This window comes from Phasianus colchicus, chromosome Z (assembly GCF_987193195.1).
Source record: "Phasianus colchicus chromosome Z, bPhaCol1.hap1.1, whole genome shotgun sequence".
NCBI lineage: Eukaryota > Metazoa > Chordata > Aves > Galliformes > Phasianidae > Phasianus > Phasianus colchicus.
In genome coordinates, this window is record NC_143476.1 from 92,089,794 (window position 1) to 92,106,501 (window position 16,708).

Below are 16,708 nucleotides of genomic sequence, written 5' to 3' on the forward strand. Positions count from 1 at the left end.
CGATTTTCGAGCACTTTTTGTAGCACGGTGAAACCGAATGCGCGCTCCCGCATAGAGCCGTTTGTGTTCTTTGCAAAACTATTCCTTTAAAACGCGCCAAGCTTCCCTTCTCCTATCCTTTCCCTTTGTGCAGGCAGACTGCCCAAGCAGATGGTGTAATGTCACCTGTAAGCAATCTGAATAGATAGGTTCATTCCTACGTTTTGGAGAGCTTTTTATTTCCTTTCTGTGCGGCACAGCCATCACTGAGAGCCCGCTCAAGATGGTGCTGCTTTTTTGTTTCATGTGCAGAGCTTCCTGCTGCGATTGGTTCTCCTTATTTATTTATTTATTTTTACCCCCAAAGTCAGTCTGTGTTTTTGGGCTCAGCTCAAAATCTGCAACTTCGGAAACTTTCTTGTTGAGACAACTGCGTAGGAAATCCTTGCCCGGTTTTAAATAAAATGTGTAATTGGAGACGAAGGGTAGAAGAAGTTAAAGCCGCACTGAATTGTTCAGGCACATGGCGTTTCAATTCTGTAAGTTCAACGTTTGCTTTAAAAGTCAGCAACTGCATGAACAAGGGCATTGGAGGTTGCTCAGGGCTGGGATGCAGGCAGTGATGTCGGCTCTGGCCAGCAGGATGGATTGCTGCCGGTTGAGCTTATCCTTGGCTCACAGAGCTCTTCGCAGACGGATTTCTGTTGAGCTGTTCCCAGGCACTGAGCACTCACTGAGTCTGCATCGCGTATTCACCGTTATTGTTAACACAGGGAGCCGGGGGACCTTGTCAGTGTGGACAGACGGAGGTCTTCCCCCAGATGGAGCAGTAGCTTTTGCACTGGTGAGGAGCTGGAGATCCCTGTGGGAAGGCGCTGCTGGCTGCAGCGGGGTGAGAGTGTTTGTATTTAGGAGCCTGCGGGGACCCTGGGGTTGGTATCCCACTTAAATATATTTCTGCCATACAAAGATTAAAAAAAAATCAAAATGGTGGAGGATTCTGTAAGGTTTATTTGTATGTTTTTCCTTGGGGAGAGACGGATAAAAGGTTATTATTTTTTTTTAATTTGGGGTGAATGGAAAGCAATGGGGTCCTGAATGGACTGAGGGAGAAGGTTTTGTTCTTTGAATGAAGGGGGAGCAGGCTTTGTATCTCAGCCCGCGATAGGTTTTATACGTGTTTATTGGATCATGGGGAATCACGGGGCACCTGGGGTAAGGCATTGAGCGCGGCTGCGGGAAAGCTGAGCGTTCCGTCAACTTTCTGTTCAGTTCCAAAGGCTTCAGCTCTGCAGATCAGGCCTGGGAGTGATGTGTCTGAAACGAGCCACTGTTTCTGAGCAGTAAAGGGGGATTGAACGAATTATGAGAAGTAAACAGCTTGGCTGTGTTTGGGAGAAAAGGAAAAAAGGAGAGGAGAAAAAAAAAAAACAAAACAGTGCAGTTTTTTCCCTGTTGCAGTATTTCGTCTGGAGGAGCCCATTCCTGCACCGCCCTTATATAATCCCCAGCTTTTGCAAACCGTGATAAAGAATTAGAATGATCAGAGTTTGAATTTGGGATTTAAAAAAAAAAAAAAAAGATAAAAATTCGTTCAGGTTTGGCTGGATATCGTCTTTGTTTTTACAGGAATTTCCTAATGAGCCCAAGCATTAATTCCAGACAGCTGTGCAGCACTTCTTCTCTTTTCTGGGAAGCGATGCGGTTCCCTGGGAAGAACGGCCGCCTTCTTCCGATGCAGAGAGAAGTTCTGATGTGATGGAAGCCCAGGTGTTCCTCCAGCAGGCGCGCCGCTGCTCCTCTCTAGCTGTGACCATTGCAGGGCTCGCTACAAGCCCTGCCCTGCATCAGGACTTGGCACGGTCAGAAAGTTGTCGTTTCAGCAATGATTCACCCGGGGCTGAAGGGTGAAGCGGCCGATGGTTCGTCGTCAGCAGCAGAGATTCCTGCTGCCATTGCTAAGGCAGGGAGTGGAAGTGGCATCAATCAGTGCTGCTGCTGGCGGGAGCGGTCCTGGGGGCAGCAATGGCAGAGCGGCGCTGCGAGGGCTTTGGAGATGGCTGGAAGTTGGAGTGGTTGGGACTCCTCCGCTGGGTGTCCGTGGAGAAAAGCAGTGTGCAGTTTCTCAGCGTCCACCTGCCGACACCCTCCTGGAAATTTTTTGAAAGAATATGTAGTTTGTTAGTATTCAGGAATAACTGAATTACGGAGCTATCCTCGTAGCTCCCCGGTAGGAGCTCAGTTTTGGAACACGGAAGCATTTTTATGGCAGAAAGGGCCGTGGAGCAGAGTGAGGGGGGATGGCTCAGGGAGCCTCCAGCACCGCTGCTGCTCTCTGCCTGCCCTCAAATGCCCTGAAATTGGGTAGGTTTGGGTGCGCTCGTGCTTGGCCTTGCTCTTACCTGTGTTGAGCTGTACGACTGCGTGATGCACAATATGATAGATATTTTGTGATATATTGACATATTTCACTTGTGATAAGGAAACAGTGAACAGCTCAGGTGGTTTTTTTCGTTCAGACTTGCTTTTTTCAGTGTTTCTCACCCCTGGAGACCACAGTACAGGGAAATGGAACGCTTTGCTGAAGGTTCTGTTCTGGTTTCCACGAATGGCTCGGAGCGCGGTGCACTTGGAAATAAATCCGGGACAGAACTGCAGAGCTGCAAGTGAAATGTTGGAGTTCAGTGCCGTGCGTGAAAGCTCCTTGGATCAGGTGTTGCTTTACCGTCTGCAGATTTTAATTAGTAATAAAAATGTTGATCTGGATTTGGTGGTGGAATCTACAAAGCACAGACATGGGCCTCGTTTGGCGGTGCAAATTGAGCTGCGCTGCCCATCCCTTCGCTTCATGTGTGGGCAGCCTGCAGAGCCGCGTTGGTTGTGATTGCACGGAACAAACTTGTTCTATACATCCTCGAGCGGCCGCTAGAAGGGTGTGACAGAGCACCTCCGTTCTGAACCTTTTGCCTTCCAGACTGTGGCAGCCCAGCAATTCCCCAGCACCGCGAGTGTGTTTGAGGGCCTTTCTCCACTTGATGGGTCCCCCATCAAGCAGTAATTCAGAAATGCACATATGTTCTCGGTGCGGGTGCAGGGTGATATTTCTGGAGCTCAGTAACTGCATGGGGAAAATGTGTGACTTTCTGCGAGTTGATGTCCTTTTAATATGCAGGATCTTTTGGGGAAAAAAAAAAGAAAAAAAAAAAAAGAGTATCCTTTTTAAAATTAAAGCACGTGCCACAGAAGCATGCATTTATAATCATAAGGGCCTTTGTTCCAGCGCCTGCAGAACTAAACGCCAGATCAATAATAAATATGAGATCTGTGCAAAGCGCTGCAGCCCCAGAGCTGTGGTCGGGCTCTGCTCCGTGCTGTGGTGGCCGTTGTGCCCCTGGCATGCAGAGCTGCTGTCTCCCATCGCGGTGTCGTTCTGGCCAGAGCCAGAATCCAGTTCAATGCAGTAACTTCTTCACTGACCCCAAGAATGCTTCACAATTTATGGAAACCTTTACTTTCCTGCTTTCCTATTTGTTCAGGGATGCATAAACAGTAGTGGGTTCACAAAAATGCACAGAAAGCGTTTGTGTATGTGTGTGTAAAGTCATCTAAAAACATCTTCTCATGTGGAGTAATAAGATACCAACGTATTGTTGGAAGAATGCGTTCTTCTTCCCACTGAAGCTGGTGTTTTAAAAATCCGTTCAGGACTTTTCCGTAAAGCTGACCCCTGGAATTCCAATTAAGGATTTCTTAGTTTCAGTTTCTAGAAGTCTTAGAACAAAGTGAGTTTGAACTGGAGTTCAGCAAGCAGGCATTCCTGAACTGCTCAGTGGAGATTGCACCTTTGGAGATGGTGATCGCACTGTTGAGTTGATGAGGATGTTGAGTTCCTGCAGGGATGCTCTCAGGGGAGCTTCCAGGCTCCTCAATGACCCCCAGGCTCTCCGGGCCTGCGCCTGGCTGTTGCTCAGTGTGTTCGGAGTGGTCAGAACCCGAGTGTCACTTAGGGGTTCTACCCAAGCACAGGCTGGGTAGGGAGGGCACTGCTGGTGCAGTGGCTCCATTGGTGCTGGCCACTGAACCTGGGTGCATGCCTCAGGAGGCAATGGAATGAAGGCCATTTGGGAAACTGCAGTTGTTAAGCCTTAAAAATGGCTTAATATGAGGAAAACAAAAGTTCTGTTACAAGTCTGCTGTGGAATTAAGCAGGAGTGAGTGCAGCTTTGGGCTCAGAAGGCATGGCTTGCCATGCAGCGCGTTCTTCCCCTCGGTTCAGTGAGAGCGCTTTCCGTGTCTGTGCAGTCCCTCCGGGCATCGCTGGGCAATGCTTCCAGTCCCAGTGCTGGGCAGGATGGGCAAAGCTGGCTCAGTGTTTGCAAGGTCAAAATTTAAAATCCTGTGATTCCAAAATTAAAATTAGGTTGCCAACTCCGGTGCATGAACGTGTGGCTCATTTTGGTTCTTTGCGCACCAGCAGCTTCCACTGCCATCAGCCAGTGACACCAGCCTGGATTTACAGTACCCCTGGTTCCAGGGCTCTATTTAAATGCCTAAAGAAGGACATAACTTAGGTTACCTACTTTATTTTTGAATCGTCACCCCAGGGCATTGCTGGAAAATGGTCGTGCAGTTATTTCTGCATATTTTATTTCTGAATGGCGGTAGGCCTGTGTGATACTGGAGCAGAGCAGTGACAAATCGGTGGAAGTTTTGCTGTGGTCTTTTTTGGAAGGCATTCTTTGTAAGGAATTCTGTGAATATTAGTTACCGTTTCCCGTATTGCATTGCCAGACTGCTTAGGAGGTTCATCACACACCACAGACTTGCTCCGTTTTTGTTCTGAGTCGTCTGCTGGCTATTCATTGTTGACAAGGTTGGTCTCCATACGTGTGGCAAAGAAGGGATTCCCAGTTCATGGGGACATGTGGTTCCCAATCCACTGTTGCATGGCTCCTTCACAAGAGCACAAGAACTCTTCCAAAGGGAGCAGCAGTGGAAGGTGCGTGCCTAACGGGAAGGGCTGATTGCTCATTTCTCACAGCTTTGCTTGATTTGTGAGCAAAATTTGCAAATCAAAACAGGATAGAAAAGGGCCAGAACAGCAGTGGGCTCATACCTGGCAACTCTCAGCGCTGAGTCGAGCTACAAGTTTATGGAGCAAGCATGGACATCATGCTGGGCTGTGCAAAGCCCCAGGGCATGCCTGTGCTTCCACATTGTGCACCGTGGGTTGCAGAGTCACAGGTTCTGAAGATCCGAAGTGCCTTTGAGGTGATGAGTGCTGTCATCTTACCTCGGCAGGAATTCCCCTGAGAAATGTGGGCCGGTTTGGTGAGAAGCAGAGATGTGGTGGTTTTCCATAGGGTGGCTCCTGACTGCTGATGCTCAGTGTTGTGGGTTGGAGCTGTGTGGAGTGAGACCTCTACTGAGCGCTCATCACCACGGCTCTGGAGCCATAGGTTTTCCTTTTTGTCTCATTTACTTTTCTTCTGGTCTTTAACAAGCCATTAATAATAGTAATGCTCGGTAAGAGTAGAAATGCCCTGCGCTGAGCAAATTTGCCAGTAAGGTAATGGCTTACGCTGGAGCTCCACTGAAAATAACTTAGAGCGTAAGATTTTGGAGAGGAGAATTTTGGTGAGCCACCTGTTCACATGCAGCTATTTTGGTAGACTGCATAGGGGCTCCATGAGGGTCTGTGGAAATCGAAGGTCTACAATATCTGAAATTTAATAAAAAATAAAGTAAATCAAAGTAAAGTCTATAGTCAAACTCCTTAATTGTGATGCATTTGCTGAGTTTCCCTCTTCCATCGTCGGCCCTGCTCTGATGCCATATGGTCTACCATGGAACATTTAACTTGTCAGATATAATGGATTGTCCTGGAAGCAGATTTTTGCTTTGAGCGCTCGGCTCCTTTCTTGCATTTCACTCTCAGCTCCAGGCTGCGGGATGAAGGATTGTGGTGGAAATGCAAAGAAGAGACGCGCAGTTGATTCCCCTTAAGAGAGTGACCTATATGCCACAAAATTTTACCCACGTAAAGAGGCATTATCCCTGTCACTGACCCTAGCAGGCTGCATGTCACAACCATTTAAATTTGTCTGGACTTAACAGATTGTGCAAATGTTTCAGAATCGAGTGCTTAGGAATAATAAAGGCTTGTCATTTCAACTTAGGCGGCGCGGCGCAGCCCACGATGGCCGAGGGATGAGTATTATTTATGGTGACCTACATGTAACCTAAGCCGCCTGGCTTGTAGACCTTATAAATTAAGTGCATCTCCCAAGGCTACTGAAACTTTAAAAAAATGTATTATCTGATAAGGAACCCAAAGAGCCATTACTGCGGGCTGTGAAGCTGAGGCTGAGGCTGGGAGCAGCGGTTCTGTGCCCGGGCAGCAGCAGGTGATGGCAGTGCTATGTGTGTGTGCTCCCATGTGGGCACAGAGCTGTGCTGCACCCCCCAGGAGGGGCTGTGTGGGGTGTGTGTGCTCATCAGGACCCAACGGGACGGCTCCGGAGCACGAGCAGACCTGGGAACTGTGTGATACAGAAAACGTAACCGAGCAGGTTGTGAGCCAGACACGAACAGTGGCGAAATTCTGCCCTGGGTCAAGTGTTAAAAAATTTCACCTGACTTCAGCGGAATAAAAATGGAAAGAAACGTTGACTGGAAGGCGTAGGTAATACTGCAGTTCGGTGGAGGAATTAAGGCATTTAGGGTAGAAGTTAGGCCTGATATGCCTGGCTTTTTGGGTAGCAGTGCAGGCTGTGATCCACCTGCCCACTGGATCAGTCCGATGTTGCTGCCCGGCGCAGCGGTCCTTCCATATATACAGTTTGCACTGGGGACCAGGCACGAGGGCTGTTGTCCTCACCTTTGGGACTGTGAGATTTGGAGCTGGATCACGGTGTGGCAGTGCAGCAAAGCCCATCCCTCCAGCCTTCCTGACTTTGCTTCCACGAGGCAGCTCTGTCATCTTCCATCGGCACTGCTACAGAGCTACGTGCTGTGCTATGAGTTTGTCTGTATTCTCAGCCCCAACCACTCCCATAGCACTGAGGAAATGTCAGTCGTGGACTACAAACCTCTTACCAGGGAGTGCATGCCCTCTGCTGGATGTCGCCGACTGGAGCCTGTTGGGCATTCCTAGCGTTGCAGTGCAGGGGTGCTTTGCCATCCACAGAGACGCCTGCAGCTCGTTTTCTCTGCCCGGGCAATTCAAATAATCTCTTCTGAATCGCTTTTCATCCGTCAACATTATAGCTAAAATAAGGGCTTTTTCTTAAATTTCCTGCACGGAGCAGTGTGACAAAGGAATGCCATTCTGGTGGGGAACGTGCCGTTGGGTGCTTAATCTCAGCCTCATGCACTGTTGCAGACCCAGGTTTGAAAACTGGGTAGAAATGGAGGATAGAGGGCTGCAGAGACAGCGATACCAACCAGTTATAACTGTGCTTTGCCATCAGGTCCTGCAGAAGGGAGGCACAGGTCCCCCCCAGCTCCTACGGTACGGCTGCGATCCGCTATCCCCACTCGTAGCCATCGTGCTTTGTTTTAGTGGCCTTTTAATGAACGCCGTGAGATACGGAGCGGTTTTACACCCCGAGGATTTGGAGCCCGGGCTTCGGCTCTGGGGAGGTTTTTTGTTCTCCTTCTGTTCTCTGTCTTTCATGGCCTCAGATCCTTATCTGACGTTTTAAAGTGGTTCAGTGCTGGACTGAAGGCCCAGGTTTCCGCAGGGGCGATGAGACAAATGAGCAGGGATGGCCCGCAGTGCTCTACAGGTGGAGGAGCACTGCGATGCTGAGCCGGGGCGAGGCATCGCTCGGTGCTCGACGTGTGGTTCTGCACCGCTTTCAGCTCTGGAGTGCCATTGCAGCGCGGGTTTCTCTTGTGCCTTTATGGAAATGCTGCCCTTGCTGCCGTTCTGATCCTCTTGTGCTGTGCAGTGCTTTTGGTTTTTTGGATGCCTGTCGTCATCGCGGTTCTGTTTCTCTGCAGAACAGATCTGTCTCTTATTTCCAGACGTGCGCAGACTTGGATGTCCATAACAGCTTCCTGTAAACTCGGATTCCATGCACAGATGAGAAGGAAGGTGGGCTCGGGCACCTCTGGGAGCACAGCGGGGTCTCTGTGGGGTCAGTGGAGGGGACAGTTCTTTCAGATTTCCTGAATTTGTCTGACTTTTCTGTGGACAAATACACAGGTGTTCTGTTTGAATGCCCTATTTAATTACAAGAGGTTCATTCTGGTCTCGGGGCATGGAGCTGGTAGGAGGCACGGCGATGCTCCTTGCCCACGGGGTGCAGTGCCATCCTGCTGGGTCCCCAGTTGCAGCCCTGGCTCTGAGGTGGCAATGCCTCCATGTCCTCTCTTTAATTTCAGCGTGCTGAAAGCCTGTTGCAAGGAGCGCAGCGTGCTTGTTCTCATTGGGTTAGGGCACGGTCAGTCCTGTAGTGCTCTGCGTCGGGAAGGCAAATAAGTGAACATCAGTGCCAAACCCTTCTTGTGTAGGATAGTGTGATGATCTTTGTAGTCTAATTGATTTTGGAAGGAATAAAGAGGGGCTGGAGGCCATTTCAGGTGTAGTTGGTAGAATCTGGTCTTCAGTATTCTGTCTTCACACTCCTGTTGTTTCAAATGCCATTTTGCCACAGCTATTTTGTTCTAAAAGCACGCAGACCAAGAAGTCACGTACTGCCCTGTAATAGATGCTGGTATTCGGTGGATTACAGAAATAGACCGAGCAATTTGCCTCAGTCTTTTGGTACGGGTCCAATATTTCATGAACCAAGATTGATGGCAGAAAAGCATTTTTTGTAAAGGAATGAGCCCGGAGGGGAGCGTGGGCTGTGGGCGGTGGGGCTGTGGGGTCAGAGCTCCATGTGAGCGTTGCACTGATGCTAATAATCAATATTAGTGTTATAATAGCAGCGAGCATTTTGAATATACAGCCAGCCCGTGTCGGTGCCCATTGGCCATAGGGATGCTGGGGGACGTAGCCTGCCTGTTTAGCACAGGCAGCAGTGGGAGACCAGTGGGGAGGGACTGCTTCTCCCCTCGGTTTGTTCAGCTCAGAGCTGTGACTTTATTTTAGTGCAGATTTTAGGGTTTAATTTCCTTTGCATTTTGATGGTACTGTTTAAAAAAAAAAATAAAAATTCTCCCCATGTAATAGCACATGCTCTGACATCGTAACGTCTCTTTACGAACTGTTTCTGTTTGCTGTGCATCCGTGTAAGTGGGAAAATCCTCATTCACGTCAAAGAGATCTCTTCTTCCTGACGCTGTGCTGTATTCTGGGGCAAATGCCGTTGGAATGATTGGGACCGATACCTTCCCTTGGCTTTGTGTCCGGTTTGCGGTCTGTTTGAGATCAGATGCTGTGCCATTCCTGCTATATTGCACACGTTCCTGCGCAAACTTTGCTTAAAATCTATTAGATTTGTTTCGCATTGTCTGTACTTCACATACGGCACAAAGCAGGAATAGCTCATTACCATGATACTTCCATCACCATCGGGCGAGATTCTTTGTGATGTAAAACACGCTGTTCAGAACCTCTCGGCAATAAATGGGATATTTTGACTGTATATCCCACGGCAGGAAGCACGGTACTGTTGGAGAAATATGTGTACATAAGCGAGGTCACGCTGGAGCTGCGCCGTGTGAGTGCCGAGCGGGGATTGCGCCTGTACAGCCTGCCTCACCTGTCATTCGTTCCCCCCCAAAAATTTTAAACTTGTTCATTTTTTCCTTGGAAAGAACAAGTGTGTTCAGAACGCCTAAAAAAAAGTGGAAACTGCCTTTATGAGAGAGCAGTTGGTGCCTGGCTGTCGTGGTGCGGGGCTCCCCGCAGCTGCTCGGGGATGGGTTGGTCTCCGTTGGGGAGCACCTGAGACCCTGCGCTGCAAAAAGTGAGGAATTCTAGAAATGCCGTCGTGAGAAGGAAGGTGAGGAAAACTGCAGACCTGGGCAGACCTGATGCAGAACTTTGAACATTTGCTGCATTTTCTGAAAATGTCATTTTTTCAGATAGGTTTCCCATCTTTGGTCTAACCAGGAGCTAAACCCCCAACGCAGGGCAATGGAAAACCTGGGTTGCAATATTCTGGTTGAAACACTGAAAAAAAAAAATTACGCCAAAAGTGAAATGAGCGTAAAGACTGAATGGAAGTCGTTTATAGAAACAGCCTCACTTCCCCTTCCTCCGCAGGTGGAAGGAGTCCGTGCTGCCCCCGGTGCTGCCCAGCCCTGGGGCATGGAGCCGAGGGGGAGGCGATGGCTGCGTTTGTGCTTTGGAAGTTGCTTAAATTTTCTACTTAATTCGATTAATTTTTCAAAGTGCACCATGGAAAGGCGAGTGGCTTCGCTATTGATGGATTGGCAATCCTAGGACGCTTTCATTTTTATTTTTATTTTTTTTTTGCGGTTCAACAAAAATGCGAGCGCAGTATTTACGGAGGCATGGGTTTAGTTCCGGGGAGATAAGCGTTGTTGTTTTCTGAAGTACTCACAGAGCACAGCCTTGAGATGCAGCGTTTGTCAGAAGACAGGAGCTGCCTGGAGTTCTTCCTTTGTCTCTCCGTTGATTGGCACACATTGTGCCAATTAATGCAATATATAGATACGCGGCCGCACGCGCCGAGGTGCCACCTCCGGCCGTATCGAAGACTCTTTCCCTGCTTTACCCAAAGAATAACAGCTCCCCAAAGTTGTTGACCGCCTTTGTAGGTCAGCTCCTGCCATGGCTGCGCTCCCTCGTCCTGCTGACCCGCACACATAAGGACGGGCGCTTTGTTGCGGAGCGCTGCTGGCGGGCGGCGCGATGTTCAGCGTTGGGTGCTGTGGGTAGAGAGAATTAATGGGAAATCTGGCCAGATTTGTTGTGTGCATTTCAGACTCCCCTTTTTATTTTTCTAATTTTTTTTTTTTCCTCCCCCACCTCCTCCCTTTTCCTGGCTCTCAACAAATACCACAAACGGGTACTTTCGGGTTGTAAAATATGGACGGCGGTGCTCCATGCGGTAAAAGACTCGAACGATTAATGCTACCCTTATGCCTCCTTTGAGTAGTTTTAGCCATGGGGCTTGGCACTGCCACCATTGTCTTTGTGCCAAAAAATATCCGCAGCGGCTGCCGCATTCTAGTACTAGAGGGTTGTCTCGAAAATTCCGCAGTGAATGCGTCGGGTGTCTACATGGCTGTAGACGCTCTCTCCTTTTTAAAACGTTAAAAAAAAAGGGGGAGAGAGAACCCTGAGCCCTTGCAGACCCCGGGAAATGCGCAGCGCGGGTCCGAGGGGCTGAGGATGGCACAGAACGCACAGGAAATGCAGAAATTCGGGAGAAGCTTTTGTATCTGCCAGCACAAATAGTTGCGTGCGGAGCCCACTCTTGCATATTATCAGCACTCTTGCAAATTTTATTATCTGAAACAAATGTGCCAGTGAATTTTAAGCAGAAAATCAACATCAAGACTGTAGCTAATTTTAAACGGACAGTTTATACAAAAGATATTTTTCTCTCCCCCCCTTACCCCCCCCCCACCCTCAAATGAAATGTAACGCCGCTACAAAAAGTATGATAATTTCATAATTACAGTTGATAGTGAAAATCTACGGATGTGGATCTTTTTTAACAGTTTCTTGACTTTTCCGTGGATTTCGGTTATTTGTTCCTAATGGAGAGGGCAGATTGCTGGCCGTACACGGGAACAACAGCGACAGCGGCGGAGATGCGATAAAGTTAAAGGCTGACACTGGCAGAACGAAACACGTTCTCTCGTGGTCTCCAGAGCCCTCTGTTTGGTGGTAAAAGTGGATGCTGGAGATGAAATCTTTACAAGGAGCATAATCCTAAAAAAAAAAAAGTCAATCTCCTGCTGGCTGCTGTGCCGCTTTGGTACCTCGCAGACTTCGACAGAGTCCTGGACGAGTGCCCATTGATGTCATGGAAACACTCAAATTACTGAGAATGATTCATGTCTATGCTGTTCTCTTATCCTCCCCCACACAAATAGAAGTAGATTTTAACCCTGACAACTTGTAATTTGCAGCGGGTTTATTTTTGTATCCGGATAAATATTTTTTAACAACTGAAATTAAGACGAGGCTGCCGGTGTCTGCGCTGCGGGTGCTGGGCTGCCGTGGCCCTCGGGTTGCGCCCGGCACACAGCCCTGCCCCACTGCCACCGCTTATGGGGCAGCGCCCGCAGCGCGACTCTTGCGCCGGGAGCGTTGGGCCGCTCGCGTCTCCTTCTTGTTCCCGTCCTGAGTTATTTCTGCGGAGGCTTTTGGTGCTCGGAGCCCAGGGGCCGTGTGGTGGGCGACGCGTGGTGGGCGACGCGTGGTTTCCCCGCAGCCAGGCACGAGGGCTTCCGAAAGTTGTGATGTGTGCAGACGTCCCCTGCATTGCCGATGCGTTCAGGGGGTTCCTGTGCTGGAGGGAGGAAACGGCAAAGACAATAATGAGCGGGCGGCCAAAGGAAGCGGCGCGGTCTGGTGTTGTGGTGGGGGAAGATGTGCTCGATTCCCCCGCTGTGCAGGGCTGGGAGTGCTGCTGGGGCACGGGGACGGAGGGGACAGCCCTGCCCTGCTGCAGCTCCGTGCTCTGCCGCAGCCCCGGTGCTCGCGGTGGTGCTGGCCGTTCCGCCTCCCCCCGTGGTTGCCCGCACCGTAAGGGTGGTCTGTTGGTGTCAATATGTTTTGTATCAGCCCTCTTGACTGCTCTTTGTCTCCCTAGCACGTGGTGTAGTGCTACTCAGCCATGACTTAATGCTCTGCAGAAACCACCTCTTTCCTCCTTGGTTTTGCTCGAGTCTGCCCATTCAAACCTGAAAGAACCTTTATTTTCCTTTGTAAATACAGCGTGGCCGTAACCAGTGCTGCGAGGCAGGCTGCCGGAGCTGCGTGCTGAGGGCAGCCTGGAGCAAAACCCAGCATGAGCGCTGGTCTGTGGGGCTGGCGATGCACAGCAGCAGCGATGGGCCCTCTTGGAGCCGTCCCTGTCCCAGTGTCACTCCCAGTGGGAACTGAATCACAGAATCACAGAATTGCCAGGGTTGCCCCAGCATGAGGCGCAGTGCAGCCGTGGGGATGGGTGCTGCCCAGAGAGCTGTGCTGGGCCGGCCGAGTCCTTCTGCATCCCATCCTGGGGCGGTGCAGCTGGGGTGAGGAAGTTCATTTCGCATCACCATCCTCAGCAGGAAAAGGCGTCGATGCTTTGCTGCTGCCTGTGTGTGTTGCACAGTCAGCAGCGCCTATTTTACGTGTGTAAACAGTGCTGGGAAACGTGGGGAACGTCCTATAAAGCACTTGGAGAAGCTGTACGTGCACATCTGGTCACGCTGGTCACGCATCTCCTTCTTCTCTCCCAACAGGTAAAACAGAAAGGGGATCATACTCATCGTACGGAAGAGACTCGAATTTGCAGGGTTGCCACCAGGTAAGCGGATCCTGCTCGGCGAGGCGTGGTGATGAGCGCTGTGAGAAGAAGGGCCTGCAGCTTCGCACTGCGCCCCTGGCAGCGGGGCTGGAGGTGTGGGCGCTGCCTGCTGTGCTGCAGTGCGGCCGCTGGGGCTGCCTGCTCTGACCCAGCGCCGCTCCGAGCGGCCGCAGGCTGCTGGTTGTGGCCCTGCGCTGATGGAGCCCGGATTCCCTTCCGTGCAGCCCAACCTCGGCAGCGACAAAAGTGGGAGCGCGGGGCAGGGCTGGTGTCAGCCCCCAGCTCTGGGTGGCTACCTCCGTAAATTATAGTTTTCGTAGGATCTGTACGACGTTGTGTGAAAACAAGGTTGTACCGAAGGGATAAAAATGTCTGTGGAAATATGATTTGTTGTCCCTTTTTGTTTCTGAATTGTTTTTGGCTGGAAGTCAAGGCCAGCAGGCTAACAGCAAAGCCGTCTCAAGGGAAGCGTGCGTGAGCTAGAGAAATAAGAGTAGTTTAATTAAATAATAAAGTGCCAGTGCAACACAAAGGTGCAGCGCGTGTGCGTGCGCCGCTGCGCGCTCTGCATTTGCATACTTTTAAGTCTCCAGAGAAAGTCTGAGTCTAAAAATACTATCGATAGCCAAAAGTCTGTCCTTTGTTTCGAGACAATTGATTTCTTTAAAAGACGCTTTCTTTTTAATTTCAGTTGCAGTATTAATCGTGCGTTCACATTCATTTTGTTCGTGGAGAATGCTGGGCTTCCTTTTTCTGAGTGCAGCAGCCTCTTACTTTGGAAAAGTATTGAAAGAATTTAATAGCCTTCTTAACATTCAAAGCTTTATGCCGTTTGAATCTGCCAGGACAAAAATAACGAACCACAAAGACAGCCAAAATGCATATTATTTCCCTATAGGAAAGGGAAGTGCTTGATCCCTTCATCCCGTGTGCATTGGTAATGTGGGGCTGTCGTCTTCTGGCGTATTTTGGAAGCAGCCCTCGTGTAGCACAGAGAAATGGAGGGATTGGAGCCTGTGCGGATTTCCCCATCCTGAATGTGGCTGGGATGGGCAGGCAGGCACGCTGCTTCGCCCTGCTTGCAGCAAAGTGACGGGAGGGGCATGGAGCTGCGTGGTGGTGAAGCTGGAGGTGTTCAAGGCCAGGTTGGATGGGGCCCTGGGCAGCCCGGGCTGGTATGAAATGTGGAGGTTGGTGGCCCTGCATGTGGCAGGGGGTTGGAGCTTCATCATCCTTGATGTCCCTTCCAACCCAGGCCGTTCTGTGCTTCTGTGAAGGTCTGCTTGGCGTGGAAGCAAGGCAGTGTGCTGAATGTCCGTGGGGCGCTGCCTTATCCTGGCTCAGAGCAGCGGCTTCGGTTCTCAGCTGGGCTCCTGCACTGGGAGCCGCTCTGTGCTGTTCGGTTTCCGTGTTGCATGGAGGGCCCTAATGTGGCTGGCATTGCGGGCTGCTCCTGTGCTCCTGTATCCATGAGTATCTGCGGGAGTTGGTTTGATCGTAGAATCATGGAATGGATCTTGGGGCTGGAAGGGACCCCCGCATCATCGAGTTCCACCCCCTGCCACAGGCAGGGCTGCCAGCCTCCAGGAGATGCGTATTTCCCTGAGTTTGGCAGTGAGCAGGGACCGATCGGAACAGAGGGCAGCGTGGCTGCTGAGGGCTGAGGATGCTGTTTGGCAGTGCTGGCCGATCTCAGAATCCTTACCTTCTGCTCGTGGCCTTCCCTCTGTGTGCAGTGAGGGTGAGCTTGTTGCACACAGAGCAGGTGTGGAAGGATCTTCCAGCCCCGAGATCCATTCCATGATTCTGTGATTGAACCAAATCCAGCAGATGCTCATGGATACACAGGTGTGGAAGGGCACGCAGTTCCTGGGCTCTGATGTGACCTCGTGTGGCACTGCCTGCAGTGCTGGGAGGGGCACAGCGGTGGTGGGAGCTCGCAGTGCTGGGCACGGGGTTGGGCAGTGAAGGGCTCTGGGCTGTGGATGGGGCAGAACTCGGTGCTGGTAAGGCCGTGCACCACCACTTGTGTGCGGTTGGTGAAGAGCTGATGGAGAAATGTCATTGCCCAGTGTACTTTCTGCTCTTTTTTTCTGGTTTCATGCATGAAAATGTGAGGCATGTTAGGTATGTACTTCAAAAAACTACAAATATAACAAAACCTGCAGACCATGCAAGGCCTTTCTTTCTGCCGTCTGTATCCACTCTCTTGAAGTGTAATGGAAGAGGAAATGAAGCATATGACCAGTGCCCGGACGAGAAGGAGAAGAATGCTGCTGAAATAAGAATCTCTTGAATTCCTGAAAGGTACAGAAGGAGTAACTGGAGTGCCGAGGGCCATCTATTGTCTGCTCTCCAGCTGCGCCACGGTCAGAACCTACCGCATTGCTAACAAGTAGGAACCTTCCGGCGTGGAAGGAAACCCAAAGCTACGATTCTGCTGCGAGATTTCTGGATGTGCTGAGAGATGGGCTTCCCTGGGCAGAAGACATTGAGAAAGACGTGGTGATTTCCAAGGAAAATGGTGTTGGTGGTACTGCAGATTGCTGAGAGCACCCCGAGCTCAGTGCAGCCGCAGCTCCGCACGCTCCTCCCCAGACCCAGGAGGAGTGTGCAGATTTTGTTGATTCCTGAAAGGTAAATTGCTACCTCCAGATGTGATGCATTGCTCTCTGTAGATGAATTCCTGGAACAATTAAGGAAAACTAAATACTTAACGATATTGAACTTGCTACCTATTAATCTTCTGGTAGGAAAAAGCCAACAACCCCTCTTCGTGCAAACAGCAGTGATGCTCTGAGCTTTCCTTTCTGTGCGCTGCTCACGCTGGGGAGAGGAGAGGTTGGATGTGCAGCAGCCGTTCCCTCAGGATGGCTTTTATTCCCGAGCCAGGGCCCCAGTTCTGCTCTTAGAGAGGATCACGGCAAGTACAGCGCTGATGGCAGTGGGAATGGAGGAAGGCGCATCGTGGGAGCTGTTTAATTCTGTCGGAGAGAAGTCAGCTGAGGAACGTGCACCAAATTGTTGTCGAGGCACTTCTGAAATACTGACTTCAGTGAAGTTAATGACAAAAACCTCATTGTGTTCTGTGAAGTCAGGATTTTACGTGTTGTCTTAATTCTCTTCTACTCTCCGTTCCCCCAGAGACCAGGGTTTTTTTTCTGGCTGTGCTGGTTCGGGGGTATTAGCAGTGTTTGAGAAAGTGCACCTCCTTCACTTGTCCCACTTCAGCCAGCTTTCCTGCCCTCCTCTGTGCTGTTGGTTGACACTGCAATGTA

General features: G+C 50.4%; 1 protein-coding gene across 20 annotated transcripts in view; it reads left to right on the forward strand.

Annotated features, from left to right (window-relative positions):
* Positions 1-16,708, forward strand: part of TCF4 (transcription factor 4) — a 203,781-nt gene that overhangs the window by 74,161 nt on the left and 112,912 nt on the right. For all 20 annotated transcript variants that reach the window (XM_090132430.1, XM_090132429.1, XM_090132431.1 and 17 more), the window contains one exon: positions 13,366-13,430. In XM_090132430.1, the coding sequence (XP_089988556.1) occupies positions 13,366-13,430 (65 nt within the window). The remainder of the gene's footprint in view (positions 1-13,365; positions 13,431-16,708) is intronic.